This window comes from Typopeltis vanoorti, chromosome 20, assembly GCF_054136105.1.
Source record: "Typopeltis vanoorti isolate ZY-2024b chromosome 20, IOZ_Tvanoo_1.0, whole genome shotgun sequence".
Lineage (NCBI taxonomy): Eukaryota > Metazoa > Arthropoda > Arachnida > Uropygi > Thelyphonidae > Typopeltis > Typopeltis vanoorti.
In genome coordinates this window covers 47,770,100-47,786,870 of record NC_143568.1, presented here as the reverse complement: position 1 = coordinate 47,786,870, position 16,771 = coordinate 47,770,100, and the positions used below count along the sequence as shown (strand labels likewise).

The window sequence follows — 16,771 nt, the reverse complement described above, 5'->3', positions numbered from 1 at the left end:
CCCTAGCTCCAAAAATAATACCTGCCGAAGAAATCATGATCCAGATAGAACGTGGGATTCGCAGCCTGCCTAACCATATCGGCAACAACGTTAGACTGGATGTAGTCGGTGTTCTCACAAAAGCCAAACCTCCAAAAACCAACTTATCCAAAAACAAATATGCAGCCCTACAGGAATTGAAAAACAACAAAAAAATAGTAATCACCAAGGCGGATAAGGGAAACGCCACTGTGGTGCTCAATCAAAAACACTACAAAGGTAAGCTAACTGCTTTAGTACTAGACCGTACGACTTACCTCCCCATTGAATATAATCCGACCAGCTCTCAGATTAGAACTCTCCACAGACTCCTTAAGAAGGTCACTTCTTGGCCTGTGGAAGTCACCAACAAACTAAAACCTTATAACTCTAGACCCCCCCCCCCCCCAATTATATGGACTCCCAAAAATACATAAACAAAATGTGCCATTGCGTCCCATAGTGGATGGCATTGATTCCCCCCCACATATAAATTAGCCAAACATTTAGCCAAAACGCTCACACACTACACTGGCAACACACCATCACACATAAAAATCTCAGCCCACTTTAAAGCCAGTATAGAAAACCTCACACTCCAACACACTGACATAATGGTCAGTTTTGACATCTCCTCCTTATTCACTAATGTTCCACTCAAAGAAACCCTAGAGCTCATCCAAGCCAAGTTTCCTCCCGATATCTCAGCCCTTTTTCAGTTCACAATGAACTAAGGCTATTTCGTTTGGCAAGGAAAGTTCTACAAACAGATAGAGGGGACAGCCATGGGTTCACCGCTTTTCCCACCCTTGGCCAATTTCTTTATGGAGACATTTGAAGAGAAAGCCTTAAACTCCGCCCCACAAAACCCACTATTTGCCTTCGTTATGTGGATGATGTGTTTGCTATTTGGCCACATGGCTCAGACACACTCCATTCCTTCCTAACACACTTAAACAACCAGCACCCCAGAGTCCAGTTCACCTTAGAAAAAGAGGAAAACAACACCCTCCCCTTCCTAGACACTTTAATCACCCGCCAGCTTGATGGATCTTTGGTTTTCTCTATTCACAGAAAACCCACCCATACTGGCAAGATACATTCACCAACAGTCCCCCCCCCTCACAACAATATGGGGTTATAAAAACACTATATAATAGGGCAAAATTAATCTGCTCAGATGACAAGGCCCTAACTACTGAACTAAACCACATCCTCAACACTTTCTTAGCCAATGGCTATAACCCCAAAAAAATCCAAAAAATACTAAAACCAGTAAACCACAACCCCCCCTCCCCCCCTCCACAATAAAGATTACACCAAGTCTATCACCATCCCCTACATCCAGGGCACCTCTGAGAAAATAACCAATATCCTCAAAAAATATGACCTTACTTCCTGTTACCGACCATATAAAAAGTTGGCATCCCTTATCCGCTCTACCAAAGACCAACCACTTCCCCTAGACCTACCTGGTATATACCAGGTCCCTTGCAGCTGCAAATTATCCTACTTTGGCCAAACAGGCAGAACAACAAATATCAGGATTTCAGAACACCAAAACTACATCCGGTTTCACCAGTACAGCCGCTCTGGGCTTGCAGACCATGCCTTAGATACCCACCATAAAATTCGTTGGAAGAAAACAAAAATAATTCATCGCAGCAAGTTTAAATACGAAAGATTATTCAAAGAATCTTCAGCAGCTCTAATAAACGTTCCTAACCTCAACAAATTTGGGTGCATGAAACTACCCCAAATATGGGAGACTTACATTATGAGAACTTCAGCACAACTGCCAAGACTACCAAATTAGCCTGCAAGAGGGCACCATTAGGACTTTAGAAACAATATTAGTTTCTTGCTTTCTTCCTCATTTGCTTTGTGTTAGTGCCTGTGTGCACATACCATATCTTTATGTTCCTGAAGATGGCAATGTGACGTAGCCGAAATATAGAAGTTATTCATTAACGTTATCTTTAATTAATATACTTTATATGCGTTGTTAATTCCGTAAACTAATTACCAGTTATGTCTTGACCAATGTATAAGCCTTGCTACTAGAATTTTAACAGTCTTGTATTTAAATTTAGCACTGTTTTTTAAATTTTTATTTTTCTTGCATCACAAACACCTTCAATAAGAGATTTCTTAACATCAAAATTAAACAAAGTCCCTTGTCTCTATTCGTATTAATTTATATCTGAATATCTCTAGATATATTCAGTTGTATTACAAACAATTTCGATTTTTTAATTTTTTCAGTAAGTTGCATTTCTGTATCTTCTGCCATATCAGATATCTGCCTTTCAATTGTATCTAAAGATACAGTTGAAAGGCAGATATCTTTCAACTTTGTTATCTATCTGTAATGATATTAAATAGGATGCCATCAGAAGTCAAGTGTCAGTTGTTGAAGCTTGGGAAATAATTTTCTTTTCTATTTTAAGTGCATCTCTTTTATGCATAAAGTATTCAATGGGTTTGTTGACTAGATCGGAATGTTTTGTGTTGTGTTGAGATGTCAGGTAAGTCGTGATGGCTTCATTTCCCAGAACAGTAGCACAAATGACACATTGAGGTCATGGCAATTGGTCAGTGTGAGGGTATTGTATGAAACTAAATTTTAAATAGCCATGTGTACTTGCAAGTGAATGCAGAGTTTTTCTTCTGTGAGCTGGTAGTTTTCTCCTCCTTTTGTACATCCTGAAGATTGCTCTGTAGGCTTGATGTGGTTGATTCAGTATTTGTTGCATCACATACACCTTCAATAAGAGATTTCTTGGTGCCAAAATTAAACAAAGTCCCTTGTATCTTATTCATATTAAAATTTATATCTGTAGGCCTATTACTTTTAAAAAATCATGGCACTCTGGTTTTGAAACAAGCATTGCACACTGCATTGTGAACTTGCAAAGAAACAGTATTCAGTATTACTAGATTTGAGACCCAGATACAGACTGCCTTGATCTTCAATTTCAGTGGAAAAATTTTCTTTATACTTCTTTGCTGATTGGTCAGAGATGTTATTTCGTTCAGTTTTGAGAACAGAGGATACACCGCCCATTGTTGTAATTGGCTTGCAGGCAATTTTTATGACTGCCAGTGAACAGCGGTATTCCCTTTCCTGAATGTTGAAAGATTTCGATGCCTGAAAAGTCCCGATCATTCATAAATACTTTCATGATTAAAAATACAGTCATCCCTCGACTTACGTTGGGATTCCGTTCCATCAGGAAAGACGTCAGTTGGTTCGGACGTAAGTCGATACATTAAATCAACAGAGTTATAGGAGTTAGGAACTTAACAGTAATAAGTATACTGTCATTTTAATTTTTAAACCTTATTATAAAACTATACTGTGCATTCATACCACTATAAAACAGGAGAATAATTACCCTAATCTTCCTCCACAATCACATCTTCTTTACCTTCTCTATGTGATGGACCAGGCTGCGGCTCTTCTGGTGTAACCATTGTTTTTTGATGAAAATGTCCAATGTATTTTGCTATTCCTCTTCTTCTTTTCATCATAAATTTGTTTATAGCAAGCAAACACATCATGTACTTTCCTTTCTGCTAATAAGTAGCATTTAACATTGGAGTCCATGTCTTCAAACATTTTGAGAACATTGCTAACTGCAGAGAACATTTCTGCAAAACCGTTCACTGGGAATTGTTTAACTACCTCTTCTTGTTTCTCTTTTTCCTCTACCTTTTCTCATTCTTCCTCTTCTGCGACATGTTGTTCCGCCAGTTCGATCAATTCTTCTTTGGTTAACTCTTCAGGGCACTTCCTATGAGTTGAACTTTGTCATCATCATTCACTTCAAGATTCAGACTGTTGGCTAGGCCCACTATTTCTTCACTGAATTTACAAAGGTCTTCATTTTTTTTCAAAATTTCCAAAATTGTGCACTTTTTAATGTCTTTTTCCATATGCCACTCATACATTGAGAGGTCACTTCGTCCCAAGCCACAGCAATATTTTTAATAGCATGATAAATATTGAATGCTCTCAGAATTGCATGAGATACTTGTCGTTTCCTTCATTAGCAGAAATGGCTTGTGAAATAGTTCCCCGTAGATAATAAACCTTAAACACTACTAGAACTCCCTGATCCATCGGCTGGATCAATGAAGTAGTATTTGGAGGGAGAAAGACCTTGAAGTTGGCGAAGATCACCGATATAAGACGGATGATCTGGAGCATTATCTAGAATTAATAAAATTTTAAATTCTACATTTTCTTTAACACAGTAGCTTTCCATTTCACTCGCATAACAGTTAAGGCAGCTGCGAACAATTTTTGAGTCATCCATGACTTCTTGTATCTTTGCTAATGAACTGGAAGAGTAGGCTTCCTAATGTTTTTGAAGGCTCGTGGATTCTCACTGTGCATTTCACAAATGGTTTCAAAAACATTAGGAAGCCTACTCTTCCAGTTCATTAGCAAAGATACAAGAAGTCGTGGATGACTCAAAAATTGTTCGCAGCTGCCTAACAGAATTGTAACATGGTCTTTAAGAGCTTTGAAACCAGGCATAGATTTTAGCTTTTTGTGGATGAATTGTCCGCTAGGGACAATTCATCCACAAAAAGTATTTTTGTGGATGAATAATAATTTTCCTCCGTAATAATTTTATCCAATTTCTCCACAAACTCCTTGGCGGCTTTCTCATCAGAAGTTGTAGATTCACCATATATTTTCACATTATGTAGTGCAAAACACTGCTTGAATCTCATGAACCAACCAGAAGAAGCGTTGAATTCATAGTCATAATCGGATCCTGCTTTCTCCTTCAACATGTTGAAGAGACTTAATGCCTTAGCGGTTATGGTCATGGTGCTAAGGGGTATGCACTTTTGGTTCAGGTCCTCTATGCATGATGGAAGTAGCTTTTCCAATCACTGATAGGACCTTGTCGTTGCTTCATCACTAGCACTGAACTTGCAACTTTGTTTCAAGATCATTTGCCTGCCTCTTTTTCTGTGATTCTTCACTAGGTTTTTTAATTTGATGTGTAGGGACCATGTTGCACAAAATATCATGAAATATTTAACAATAAACACACAAATAACCTACTTCTCAAACACAAAATCAACAGAGGAACTGTTGAAGCCAAGTGCCGACTGCCAAGGGAGGTTGGCGCTGAATGTGCTGTTGCCACTGCATTGTTGCTAAATAAAAAATTTTTTACTTTATGTTCGCTTGCATCTTGTTTGAAAGTATAATCAAAAATGTTATTTATTATATTATGGGATCATGGACTTATCTTTGAAAGTACGTAAGTCGAGGGATTGTATATGGCTTGGTCACTGACATTTGCTACAATTTAAGCGTTCTGGGTCTGAGCTTTTCGATACATTCACAAATATTATTCTGCTTGGAATATTTCCGGTATAAAATATTTGTTCATGAAAAATGATTAGAAAACTAAAATGACAAATTCCAGGAGAATCTCTTGTGGCCCAGTATAATTGATGCCAGGGCCTGGTACCGGGCTGCAGCCTGGCAGTTGAGAAACACTAATGTAAAACATTGCCACATCATTTTTACATGCTACCACCTTCACTCCAAGTGCGGGGCTCTCTGGTAAAGGACTAAAGTCCTTTGCAAGAAAAGATTCTTCATTGAAGATCATATAAAGACAATTGTAACATATTGCTTCATCATCTTAATAGATGGATGTATTTATTTTTTTCACATAAGTAATAGTTTTATTCTCAGAAAGAATAGTTTTAAGTAATAGTTTTATTCTTTCTGAGAATAAAACTATTACTTAATCTCAATCAGAAGTTTTGGAGGTGTTCAGTTGAGTGTCAGAATCATTTGGGAGTTAAATGTATATTCCTTGTATGATAAATCACAATGAAGACTAGGATTAAAGGCTTGGTTCTTGTGAATGTAAATACAATAAGTTGTACTGGATTTATTGCAGCACTCGATAATTTGATTAGATAACAAAATCCATTATGGCTTGTATATTATTCTAGTCATAATCCACACCAAAGGATTCAGTCTTTTGAGACTTTATGAAAGAACATGTTGAATGATCTGAGGGCCAAACATTTTTCATGTAACTCATCATGAAAGCTTATAAACATAAATACATCAGTACCATAGGTGGGCTAAGAGTTATGTCTTATTTTTATATATTTTTATTTATTCTTTCCATAATCCAAAAGCCCTGTTCTAGAGACCTAACAGGGACTTTTTTTTAAGCCACTTTAGATCTCTGGTTTGGGCACTGGCCTCATACTAGCAATTGAAATTCTTCTCCCACTTAAAAGACATTTGCAGAAATCTATGAATGCAGAATGTGAACCTGCAATGTTGATTGGAGAGCAGGTGCCTTAACCACTTGGCCAAGCAGATGAACAACTTTTGTGCTGTTAAGAGTTGGATTATGAATTTTAAGTGGATTTTCATGATATTAAGCTACCAGGTGATAATGTGGTAGTATTGTCCAGCAATCTAATCTTCATTTATAGCATTGTTTTAACAGATAATGCATATTAGTGAAACCAGATTATCTAATGTATTGTGTCATATAACTAAAAACTGCCTATGATTAATTTTAATGCATGCATTATAAAAATTCTTTTTTATAATTTTTAATACCCTATTTTTTCCCCTTCAGAATCAGAAACCTGAAGCAGACACTGCCAAGGACAAATTATCTATATCAAATTTTGTACCCAAGATTCAGCCTGACATAACCCAGTTTGAACTTGTTGCTGATGGTATTAGCTCATTGCGACAGTTAACTAGGAGTTTTGAATATAAGCCACAAGAAGAATGCAGCATACGTAAAAAAAGAGTAATTGTAATTTTGATAGAAATGATTAAAAATGTCTATTAATATTCATTTCATGGCATGTATTAGATACTATAATAGTCTAACAGAAGATTCATTACTAAACTGTTTTTTCTTTTAAATTAGCCGTTTATTTTTTGATAGTCTCCAGTTCGATCAGCTGATTGTCTCCTATTAAACTGACTCCTACTTTCTTTCAAATCTAGTCTCCGACTGGAGGAACTTTTTCTAAGCCTATCATTGACCGGTTTCCGAGTTAGTCAATCTCTGGCATGGGTACACAGGTTTTTTCTCCCAGAAGCTCAGGATTTTCATTCTGTAAACTCAAGAAAATTGACCATAGAACCCACATTATTTCAGAGAGTAACATATCCTGTTAAGGTTAGGTTCCAGAGATGGCAGCACTTGTTTGCACATCTTTTCATCGGCGCTGCCTATAATTAGTGATAGACATGGGCCACCTATCTCTGATTGGCTGCCAGTGGAGATTGAACTGCCCACTCAGTCTCCAAAAGCTAGTAGGGGTTTAACCTGGCGTTAGTAATGTGGGGTGTCACAGACCCCAAAGATTTTAAATTCACTATAACTTTTTAACAATGTGTGGCAGTGAGTCATGCCTCAGTATAGCTTCCCCTCCTGTAACCTGCTACTCGACACCATAGACAACAGGCTGTTGCACGCAAGCAAGATTAGTATGCAGAGGTATAAAGTGTGCTGGGGTCCACCAGACCCTACCCTTACCAAAAGTGTGATTATATTTACTTCCAAAATGTAAGTTGTTTTCATGTATATTCTATTAAAATATTGTTATGAAAACGTATTTGCTTATAGTTTGGTATGTAAAAATATAGAAGACACAGCAATAACAATCTATATTTTTACATGCCAACTATAAGAAAATATGTTTTCGTAAATATTTAGAGGGTATTTTGAGAATAATATCTTTTTTTACCAGATGAGTTACGAGCAGGAAGAACAGAGGTTACATCAACTTATAGATGATGCTTTGACAGATGAGGAGCCATTTAGCGGAGATGATGATAGTGGAATTGATTTAGAATTAGTCAGTAACCATGAGTCTGATACAGAACAAGACTGTGAGGAAGAATCCACTAATATTGATTAAAAAGATATGGATTTCTATAATACACTACGTTATTTGGGTGGACCTGTGGGACCTCACCTTACCACTTTTGTTACATTTTCCCACCTCACGAGCGCCGGGTTAAAGGCTTCACCTATTCCCTATAAGGGAAATAAAAGGCAATAACTGATTTGACTATCTGAACTATCTTAGCTGTACCTGTGTATACTCTTAAATATTAATGTTAGGTCCCTTTGTAATATTTTCATTGTAAAAAGTATGGTTTTTCTATTAACAACTTGATTTTTCATAGCGTATTTAAGAATCTGTTTTTTTAATCTTCAGTTTGTGTACTAATCTTATTATTATTACATGACTCCTCCAAGGACTTATTGTGGGATATTCGCAATGCATTGCCTGCTATACTTAATCCCTCTAACTACACACCAGACACTACTACCCTCAACATGCAATGTCATCTATTTCCTAGCACCATCAGTAGCATTTTTTGTCTATAAATTGCGTATGCTCTCTTGACTGATTTGTCTGTGTGCAGGATGAAAAACTCAAGTTTCTGGGAGAAAGACCTTGCTACCTTCATATGAGATCAGCTAACTTACCTTCAATTGAAAAAGCCTGTATAAAGATTCATCGTATCACACAAGAATCGAACTCGGGTCTTTTCCATTCAAAGCACATATCCTGTTATTCTTCGAATTGCACTGCAAAGGTGCTATTGTTTTGAACAGCTGCTAGTGCGGTGGTATGACTAATCTAAGCTCCAACTCTGTATGAAAACCAAAACAATTTTTTAGTCTTTATTTTATGCACACATGTTGATCTATGTCCAAGTTATTTGGACATAGATCAACATACACTTAACAGATAACAAAACCCTGGTGTAAAAATATCTATTATTTTTTTCTTTTTTGGTCTTCCACCCATGAAAGGTTTTAAACCTATAGTACATGGTGCTGTGCATGTTAAGGATTTTTTAAATTGTTTTGTATATATATTTGCTTGTTTGTTTTCACAATTTTTATTCATTTTTATATAATCTGGAAGTCCTGCTCTAGAGACCAAACCTTGAACTTTTTCAATCCACTTCATGCCTTCAGTAAGTGGAACAGTGGTCTCACACCAGCCAATGAAATTCATCTACCAGCAGGGTTTGAGCCCACAGTTTGTTAGATCAGCCTGGTTGGCCAGGTTGATCTAATTTTCCAAAAGAAAAAGAAATCTTAGATGTAGGGTAGCTTTTTTTTTTCTTTTTTTTTTTTTTTTGGAAAATTAGGGTTTCTCCATCTTCCTTGCTCCCTCTTCTGGAGAATAACGATACTTACCCAAGTATCAACAGATAACACAGAAGTATGTCAGCAACATGCTTGACCATTGAATACCAAAATAAATAGATTACTATGGTTGGTTGACATTACAAAGCTTAAGGAATATGAATTGTTATGGTCTTTTTATTGGTTATATTCATACCACATTTGTAGCAGCTATTATAGATATCTGATTTAGTTTATGAGTCATTGAAGACTTGTGACAAATATCTGTAAGCTGATATCATCATTTGCCATAATAATAACGTTTCTGTATAGATTATAAATGACAATAGACATACCAATAGAACCCTGCTTTGCATCTAATTTAAAATCAAATTAAAAGCAAGTTGTCCTGATTATCCAGTATGGTGAAATATGTTGGCTGTTGTAGAAATTCATGATTACATGGTAATCAGCATTCATTATGGAGATTAACCTCCAGTGCTAGAGCAGTTATGTTACTTAAAACACACTTGAAGTTTCCACCCTGGTATCAGGTTTGTCATCAGGAATACATCTCTTCCCCCCTCCCCCTCCCCACACACACACTGGGACACAAGCTACAACACAGTATGCTTTAGTAAGTTATAGCATAATTGCTGTATTAACCATTCACCCTAGCCTGGCCTCTGGTGAGAGAAAGAAAAAGAGGAAGTGCAAAATAAATAATAAATAAATAAATAAAAATATTTAAATACTTTAAATAAGTGCAACTATACTAATTGTTACTAGTTTAATTAACTCTCTACAGTTCAGTTATGTTTAGGTTCCGTTTATTGTCCAGGTTTTCTGTGTTTGGAGATTTTTGGAGTCTGTCATCCTATCCTGCTGTTTTCTATTCCTGGATCTATATGAGTTATAGAGGAACCTTCTGAATTCATCACCTTGTCAAAACTGGGATGATGGATCAGCATCTCATAAGCTTCTTTGAATTTTTTATTTATTTTATTTTATTTTATTCATTTTATTTTTTTGATGATATAAGAACTGGGTGCCTTTCCAGTCATTCTGTTGCATGTTTGAAGTGCATGATTAGAAAATCCCTGATTTTCATTAATAAATGAATTTAACATGTTGTTTGTGTTTTTTTCTTATTGGGATTATTTCCTACTTCCTCTATGTAGGGTAAATTACAGGTGAACTGGATTTTGTATACCCATGGGAGGGCAAGGTGGAGAAGGAAATAGCTGAGTAGTTTTGTGAATGGTTTGAATGTTGCCTTAATATTCTATTTTTACAGTGTTCTGTCTATTTGTTCAGATATTTTCCATAATCTGAATGATTGCATGGCATTATTGTAATCTTTTTTTTATCTTTGTTAGCACTGTTAAGTGTTTTTGTGTTGTACCATTCTTTATAAATGTTTCGCTTATAATTTGATACTCATTTTTCAAAGCCCATCTATCAGAGCAAATTGTCAAAGTTCTATTTTTGAGGGTGCTGATGTCACCTAGTTATTATTATTATGTGAGACTGCCAGGGAGACCAAAGACTCATCGAGGGAGAGTGTGCCAATAGCATCGAACGATTAAACCCCTTCCAACTACTAACCGTGCTCAAACTTGCTTAACTTTTTGCGATCCATGAGTAGCAGAGGCTCTATCAATCGACCAACCTTTGCTGGCTACCATGTTGGATGGCAGTATGAGTCTTTATATAAGTATCGGTATGTGCATATGTAGGTTTATGGTTATCTGGGGAAAAAATACATGAGGGGAGATGTGACAATGTGTCCAGAAAAGGATGAGAGTTATTGTTTTCAATCTCAATGGTAAACTGAATGTGTTTATTCGGGTAAGTTAGAAATGTATTTTAAGTTTGACAGCAGTGGGGACAAATATCAAATATATTGTTCACATATCTGAGCCATACTTTGGACTCAAGACTTGTTTAATGTAGAGCTCTTTGCTCTAAGTCTTCCACATAAAACTTACGTATGAAGTAGAAAAGAAGTAGTGAGCCTATGACCATACCTTCTTTTTTGTAGATAGAAATTATTTTTGCTGCATGAAATAACTACAGCAAAGTACATGCAAAGAGTGGCCGTGATGTTGGACAGAAATTTGTTCTGTAGGAGACCTGTATCATTCATTGGAACATTTGTGAAAAGTGCATTTATATCAAAGCTGACTAACAAATATTCATTGTTAATTGTGCTATTCTTAATTTTGTTTATGAAGTGTTGTGTATTTTTTGTGTGGGAAGGGGGAATGAATTACCAACTTGGCTGTCAACCCTAGTTTCTTTGGTTATGTAATTAGGGCTGTTGATTCCTTACTGCAGTGCTACATTATTTTTGTGTATTTTTTGAAGCCTGTAAATTCTGGGAGAGCAGGCATAATGTTATAATTGCTTATTAAGAGTTTGATATTTTATCTTGGTTTTAAGTAAAATAATTGCTCTGACATGGAAGTTTTCCTCCATAATTTTTACACAGTATATGCTAAACACTGCGTAACCAGAAAAGAAAGAATTGTCAGAATCCATGAAAGTTTGACCCACAAGCAGTGCAGTCACTATAGTAAGCTAAAGATACCTGATTCTGTTTTGATTAAGTACCTGGCCTTTTTGAGAATGATGGAGAGACAGCCATGTGATACCTAACTTCTTCAAGCTGAAAAGAAAATTTACTTCAGCCAAAGTGCTTCGCATTTATGCCCATATGAAAATTGGAAAAAGTTTTGTTGTTGAAAACAAATCCAGGAGACCCACAAAAATGGCAGTTGTCCAAAAAAAAAATGTGTGGTAAAATCAGAAATATCTAGCTACATAAATCCTGATATTGGGATCTTCTCAAAGAATTACAGACAATTCTGCAGAACATATTTTGCATAAATATGTTCTGCAGAATACACGCAATTAACAAACAGCCTAAAAGCGATATTCCAATGAGTAACCAACGATGAACCCACAATGTGAGGAGCACTACAACCATCCACCAACACCTTAAAAAAAGGCCTGAACTATGCAACTGCAGTTAGGTCAGTCAACAAATTAAATTTTATTTACCACATTAAGTGAGGTCTAAAATTCCTCCTTACCACCTTAACGATAGAATAAGGTTAGATACATCTAACATATTAAGTTATAATAAACCACTTAGTAGCACTCTAACTTCTTCTTCTGCAGCTTGTTCCACTTAAGTAGGGTTACTGTTTGTAGTGAGTCTCCACCACATCCTCCTATCTTGGGCTGTAACCACATCCAAGTTATTCATCCTCAAGTCCTCCTCCACCAGCTCCGCCCATCTCTTCTTTGGCCACCCGCACTTCCTCCTCCCCTGCACATCCATCTGTATGACCTTTCTTTCCACATACTCGTCCTCCCTCCCTCCTCATCCCATGGCCAAACCATCTCAACCTTGCCTCCTGGATCTTCGCTCCTAAGTTCGTAACTTTCACCATTCCCCTTACGTAGTCATTTCTCAGACGATCCTTTCTGGTCACACGGCACATCCACCTAAGCATTCTCATCTCTGCTACCTCCATCCTGCTGATGTTATTTTTCCTCAGGGCTACAGTTTCCATAGCATATGTCATAGCTGGTCTCACTACTGTCTTGTAGATTTTGCCTTTTAGATTGATCGGCACCCTCTTATCACATAGCACTCCAGCCATCTCTCTCCAGTTCCTCCATCCCACTTGTATCTTGCATCCCACTTCCTTTTCAGCCCCTCCATCCTCTTTCACTGTTGAACCTAAGTATCTAAAGTCACTGACCTTCCTGATAACATTTCCTTCCAGCTCCAGATCTGTCTCCTGCCTGCCATCCACTTTGCAACCCATATACTCTGTCCTATTTCTGCTCAATCTCTCTCTCTCTCTCCCAGTACTTTCTTCCAACTTTCCAGTTTGGTTGCCACTTCTCTTGATTCTGCACACAGCACAATGTTATCCATATACAACATAGTCCAAGGCATGTCTTCTCTCACCTCCTCCATCACAATATTAAACAGGAATGGACTTAATGCTGACCCTTGATGCAAGCCAACTGTCACTTGAAAACTTTCTGTCTCTCCCAGGCAGGTCTGAACTCTTGTCTTCACATTTCTGTACATCTCCTGCACCAACCTAACATATTTCTCTGGTACCTTCTTCTCCCTCAGACACCTCCAGACTTCTTGCCTTGGCACTCTATCTTACGCTTTCTCCAGATCAATAAACACCAGATGTAGCTCCCGTTGTTTCTCTTGAAACTTTTCCATCATCTGCTATAACCCAAAGATAGCATCTGTTGTCGATCGACCAGGCATGAAGCCAAATGGCTCCTTTGCAATCTCCACCTCCTTCCTCAGTCTTCTATCAAGAATTCTTTCTAGGATTTTCATTGTGTGGGACATCAACTTTATTCCTCTGTAATTCTTACAGTCTTGTGCATTCCCCTTTACCCTCGTAGATGAGGACAAGAGTACTTTCCCTCCACTTCTCGGGTATATATTTCTGTTGACAAACTTTTATGAACAGGTGTCCCACAGCAGGTCAATTCCCTCTTCTCCCAGTTTGCCTTCCATTCCTCCATTCTGATTCTGTCACGACCCACCAATTTTCCATTCTTCATCCTCCTTCACTTCCACCTACTAATGTTCTGCACCATCTTCTCTGTGAGTTCTCGCATTTACTTCATTCAAAAGCCCTTCAAACATATTCTCCATCTTGTATCCACCTCCTCCTTAATACCCCTCCTCCAGAGTCTTTGATCTGCCTCACATGTAAGATGTCCTTTGATGCCTTATTTCTACATTTTGCCAGTCGATAAATTTTTCTTTGTCCTTCCTTTGTTTCTAATTGCTCATAAAGATCTTGATGTATCATGGCCTTCACCTGCGCAACAACTCTCTTGGCTTCTCGCTTTTTCTCTCTGTCCTCTTCCACTCTTGACTCGTCCTACTTCTGTCTTCCTCTTAGCCGTTACTGCTTCTTGTACATTATTATTCCACCACCAATCCTCCTTCTGCTCTCTAATATTTCCGGATGTTTCACCAAGCACCTCAATTGCACAGCTCAAAATTGCTTTTGAATTATGTCTCCATCAGTCTTGTACACTTTCTAGTCCATCCAAAATTCTCTCTAACACCCTCTCCCTAAAATGGTTCCTCACATTCTCTTCTTTTAAGCGAAACCACTTAATTGTCTTCATCCCATGGCTTCCAAAGGGTCTTATCTTTGGCCTAATTTTAAAGTCTGCACATAGCAGCTGGTGTTGCTGCACCACTTGATCTGTTGGGATTACCTTACAATTTGTTACTGCCTTAAGATGTTTTCTTCTAGTCAAAATGTAGTCAATCTGTGAATTGTTGTTACCTTCTAAATGTTATCAAATGTTCTTCCCTCTTGCAGAAAAATTTGTTTACAATTGCCAGATCAAACGTTACCGCGAAGTCCACAATCCTCTCTCCTTCTTGGTTCATCTGTCCCACTCCATGGCCGTCATGCACTCTTTCACAGTCCCTATTCTGTCTCCCTATGTGTCTGTTCAAGTCTCCTCCAACAATCCATCTGGTTTTCTTCCAGTTCCCTCATTTCTTCATCTAGCATGTTCTAGAACATATCTTTCTCTTCTGCTGTACAGCCAACTTGCAGTGCATATGTACATAAGACAACCACTTGCTCTTCTCCAAGACCCAGTTTCATTCTCATGATCCTGTCATTCCTCCTACCCACTTCCAGTACTTCGTCCTTCATTCTGCCACACACCACAATTCCAAAACCATTTCTTCCCTCTTTATTTGTTCCAGATAGAACAATTTATACCCGTCTTCCAGTTCCTTCGCTTTTTCCCCCCTTCCACCTTGTCTCCTGCACTCATAAAATGTCCAACTTCTTCCTCATTATGTCTGCCACCTCTCTTCCCCTTCCAGTCATGCTTCCAACATTCTCTTCACCTGCTGGGCTCGCTTCTTTAACCGCATCTGCCCTTGATGTGGTAGCCCTCATCCACTTCTCGCAGCTGTACGGCGATGTGACTGCATGTCGCCTAAGGTATCACTGTCTTTTCGACTCATTTGATCATAGCTAGAGCTGGCAGTGAAGTTTTACGACCAGATGCCCTTCCTGACGTCCATCCTCGCCATTTATCCAGGCTTGGGACTGGCACCTATTGGGGCTAGCTTGCCCCTTGCAGAGTAGTACTCTAACCAAAGTGAAAATAATAGCCCTAAAATCTCTGAAAACTAACAAAGGCATTATTATTATTGCCAAAGTTATTACCAAATCTTTCTAGGTGGTAGATGACCATCTCTCAGCAGAATGCCACCACCTAGCTTACTGGAGGCCTGAAGTGGCCTATGCTATGTTTGGTCCCCACAACAGGGATTCTGACTTTTGTTCCTTTCCCTCCCTCCTTCTCCATGCAGTGAGAGTGATACCCTTCAAGGCCATGCCATACATGCTTGAAGGGTATTTGTGAAATTAGTTTGTTCATTGTTAGATGAAATTAACACAATAATAAATGTCATTCACCATCACTTACAATCGTCCAGACCAGACTTCTTACTATTGACAGAAACCCAAATAGTATTTACATCCACTACTTGTCCATCACAGAAATACATTCAGATCCCACAGAGGTACATTTCTTCCACCACAAGGGTGGAAGGAATGTACCTCTGTGGGATCTGATATTGTATGTCAGAGAGAGGCTAATTTAGAATCTCCTCCTGTTGACCTGCACTGCCTCAATGGTTTCTTGCCCCATCTAATAATATTCATCTGCTGCATGTACCTTCTCCAAATTCTGATAACTATTCAACCTCTTTGCATTCCTCTCCATGATACTCGACCATCTGCAATCCAGCCATCCAAATAGTGAGATAATTTTCGTGGGTGACTTCAATGTCCATAATTCCATCTGACTCCCGTTTTCCAACACCACCCACCAAGCTGGATGGTGGGTGGTGTTGGAAAATGGAAAGCTTTGCCATAAGCATTACCCTAACATAAATCGTTCATCTACAACACAAATTCCTAATAACCCTCTTCACTTGCCCAATACTTTGGATCTTTTTTTAAGCAATTCTCACTCCACATACACCACTGAGATACCTCCCCTCTTGGAAGTACAAGTCCCTTCTGTCACAGAACACTTTTCCTCAAGTCACTCCCAACTTTGCATCTTCTGGCACTACACAAAATCGGATGACTCTGGAACTTCTGCTCCTCCTTTTCATGGTCTAACTGTTGCTGCAGCTCATCTGACCCTAACACCTTCTCTGAACAAGTCACAGAAATTATCCTCACCAGTATGAAGGCCTCCATTTTACCCAGAATCCTTGTTCACTTTCTAAACTCTGGTTCAACAGAAAGTATATCAGAGCAGTCTAAGAAAAAAATTTTAGCTTACCACAAGTGGCTCTCATCAAGAACTTCAACCTCATACTTTTCCTATACCAAGGCATGCAATAAATGCAAAACAGTCATCAACAGATCTAAATCTGATTTCATAAAGGCCAACTGCAGAAAACTTAACTCCTGTCCGAATGGCAGCCATACCTTCTGATCCCTTGCTGAGGCTATTGGATACAA

General features: G+C 38.2%; 1 protein-coding gene across 1 annotated transcript in view; it reads left to right on the top strand.

Moving 5' to 3' along the window:
• The window catches only part of LOC150095413 (uncharacterized), a 284,955-nt gene that overhangs the window by 224,218 nt on the left and 43,966 nt on the right, over nucleotides 1-16,771 (top strand). Inside the window, exon 10 of the mRNA XM_090410362.1 lies at nucleotides 6,663-6,842. Coding sequence (XP_090266488.1) covers nucleotides 6,663-6,842 — 180 coding nt within the window. The remainder of the gene's footprint in view (nucleotides 1-6,662; nucleotides 6,843-16,771) is intronic.